This window comes from Histoplasma capsulatum, genomic scaffold (assembly GCF_000149585.1).
Source record: "Histoplasma capsulatum NAm1 scaffold_5 genomic scaffold, whole genome shotgun sequence".
Lineage (NCBI taxonomy): Eukaryota > Fungi > Ascomycota > Eurotiomycetes > Onygenales > Ajellomycetaceae > Histoplasma > Histoplasma mississippiense.
Window position 1 is genome coordinate 1,007,209 of NW_001813978.1, and position 2,874 is coordinate 1,010,082.

Genomic DNA, 2,874 nt, shown 5'->3' on the forward strand with positions numbered 1-2,874 from the left:
CCCGAAACCTATAGCGTGGGAAAGACGATGTCGCCCAGGGATTGAGTTGTGCGACTTTAAGTATTCTTGCTGTTCTTGTTGTAAGCCACAAAGCTTTCGCTCCGGAAGTTCTGTTTGCCCATCTGGTAATTGCCCGGTAAGGCGGCTTCCAGAAGATGTACAGAACTGGCCATTAGGTATCGGTGTCCCTCCAGCGGAGTAAAAATTATGCATGTTACGGGTGAAATCGCTAACACGTTGTGAAGCAGGGCCTCTGTCGTTCGAGCGGAGCTCATTAAAGGGATGATTAGCTGGGATATCGATTGTGTCATCAGGTGCGAGAAAACCAGCCCCATGGGAACTGAGGTTGGGGGATTGGAAGCGGTTCAACGATGGATCATACGATGTGCTTGAGTGGTAGGATAGTCTCTGAGCTACAACGTTGGGGTTAAAGTTGTAGTAGGCCTCATCCTGCACTTGAAGTTTGCCCACGCCAGAAATTAGATCACTTTGACTACCGGTATATCTGGGACCAGCATCATGAGAATCGGAATGAAAGGAAGCGTGAGCTGAGTGAGCGGGTCTCTGCGGAACAACTGAAACTGAGCTATGGGAAAAGTGGCCATATGGCGAATGCTCTTTTGACCCAGGGGTTTGATCGGTACCGTTTGGAGAGAAAGATTGGAGATTTAGCGAATTGATGGCCTTTTCGGACAATGGTGCATCTATGTCACATAAGGAGAGACCCTGTTTATGAGGTAAGGATGCACCCAGGTTGTTTCTCAAAGGAACGCAACTCATACGACGGCGGCCAGCTTCATCCGATCTGTAAGTAGTAAGCCCCACGACAGCAGAGTTATCCTGGGCTGGGGATGAGGGGAAAATATCAGGATGAGTGATGAATGACATATTGTTAGGCGTGTGAGACGGGTGACCGATAGTGGAGGATTGAGAAACGGAAAAATACGAAGCCGACGTGACACTAGACGTATTGCTTATCCCCAGGGGAGTACTGTGATCATTTTGCAGAACTTGTCTGGGAGGATTGGCCAACGGGCCACGTAGTTGCGACGTTGAATTGGAGAGATCCCAAGGTGAGTTGTTGCGTCCCGACCAACCGTCAGATTCAGAAGTTGACAACAGAGACCCAGATCCAGTTTTGCCTTCGATTGGAAGCTCAGGGTTAGGGTCACGACCTTTGTGGTCTACTGGGCGGATGAAACAATAAGTCAGTTTATTCAACAATACCAACACCGTTTTTATCAAGTTGGTTTGGGGGGAGAGAAGAGAAGAGAAAATTATACCTCTCCGTTGACTCTTGTCAATTGCTGTGTCGCCAAAGCCACCTCCCAAGCTGTTGCCCCAGATATTACTGTTCCAGTTTGTCTTGGGAGTCCCAAATGTTTTGCCAATACTTGAAGCAGGGGAAGGTTTTGAAGGATCAGTATCTTTCAAAGCGGATGAAGTGCCGATAGTAGAAGGCTGAACACCGCTCTGAAACGTTCAGTATCGTTAGTTGTATTCGTTGTAAAATTCCTGGTTAAAAACAAGTGCCAAATGCCATGATATCCGGAGGGAGCAAGGAGGCAAAACTCACTCTTTGAGCGTCTTCTAATGCTAGAGCCATCTTTGGAAGAAGTAGCTCAGAAAGAATAATAAAACGAGCTTGCAAAAGTTATTGGTACAATCAAATATTGTCTTTGAAGGGCTATGTTGAGGGTATCTCGACGGTATTTGTAGCTTTTGAAGCTTTTGTTGGTACACAATAGACAGTGCAGAGTTAAAAGAGATTTGGGGGTGAGGGGGAGAGAGATTGTGAGAAAATGTTCACAGAGAAGCTATATTTGCAGGATACCATGCACATAAATCGAAATCAAGTGGGATGGTAAAAATAATAAGTGACTATTGATCACGTTAGCATTATTTGAACAATGAATCACTCGGAGAAGTGAAGAATCGGTATTAACCATAATAAGTGAATATTAGTGCACTTACCACCGGAATGAAGAAACAAGAATCCTTTCAAGATGAAGCTGTTGATCAGCTTGAAGCCGGAAATGCCAGGTCATATACACAATATACAGTGTTGGAAAGATAGGCGAATGGCTTCTAAGACTGGAATCGAAAGCTAGTTGAGGAGAGAGTCCAGGTAGAAGAAGGGGGGGGGGGAAGAAGATTAATTGAGGGTATCAAGAAAATAGAGAAAAGAAAGCCCACGAAAGGAAATATTTGCAGTGGCAGGGATTGAAAAAAGGTACGGGACTTGTGTGTACAGAAGCGGCGGGTATAAACGTAGGGATGTAATGAGCCAGGTCCGATATTCTAGCTGAAAGCGAAGCGGGCAATTGGACAAGCAAGAGGTAAAGTAGACGCCGTCTTCGTTTGCCTTCGCAAATCGCCGCAGGCAACCGGGATGAGTGGGTAAAGATATTGCCTAGTCGAGAGAGTGAGGACAACCTGAACTGGGGAGGCGCGATTAGCGTCGTGGTGCTACTCTATAACTCATTAGGGTAATTAATATTATCTCTTTTATTGACAGGACATCAACGAATCGGTCGAACGAGGCGGGGTCGCAAGAACAGGCGAGAAACGGAAGGGCGAGAATGTCCTAGTCGCCTGATATTTGTGTAATGGTGGTGGAAGACAAGGGAGGACAGGTTTGGAAGTAGAGAGCAACAAGGTACGTTGCTCAAGGCCAACGGTGGGCATGCAAACCGAGAAGGGTAAGAAAGCGCAAAGAGTTCCGCAGACTAGTGGATAAGAACAGGCGATTTTGGGAAGCGGATCAAGGGAGAGAAAAGGAAGCGGTCACGACAAACACGGGAGGGGGAGGGGCGGAGGGAAATAGACAAAAAGAGGAGTGCGTGTGCGAGCGAGAGAGAGTGTGTAAGTGTT

At 46.7% G+C, this 2,874-nt stretch overlaps 2 protein-coding genes across 2 annotated transcripts; one reads left to right on the forward strand and one right to left on the reverse strand.

The window, feature by feature from the left end:
• Positions 1-56: 56 nt before the first annotated feature.
• On the reverse strand, positions 57-1,606 carry HCAG_05155 (predicted protein; the record flags this gene model as incomplete). The annotated part of the gene is made up of 5 exons (XM_001539638.1): positions 57-270; positions 383-704; positions 1,098-1,187; positions 1,284-1,473; positions 1,577-1,606. 5 exons carry the CDS (start codon positions 1,604-1,606, stop codon positions 57-59), a joined length of 846 nt encoding a protein of 281 aa, XP_001539688.1.
• A 304-nt stretch (positions 1,607-1,910) lies between these two features.
• Positions 1,911-2,599, forward strand: HCAG_05156 (predicted protein; the record flags this gene model as incomplete). Its single annotated transcript, XM_001539639.1, has 4 exons — positions 1,911-1,927; positions 1,966-2,043; positions 2,349-2,466; positions 2,519-2,599. The coding sequence occupies 4 exons, from the start codon at positions 1,911-1,913 to the stop codon at positions 2,597-2,599; spliced, it is 294 nt and encodes a 97-aa protein (XP_001539689.1).
• Positions 2,600-2,874: the final 275 nt, after the last annotated feature.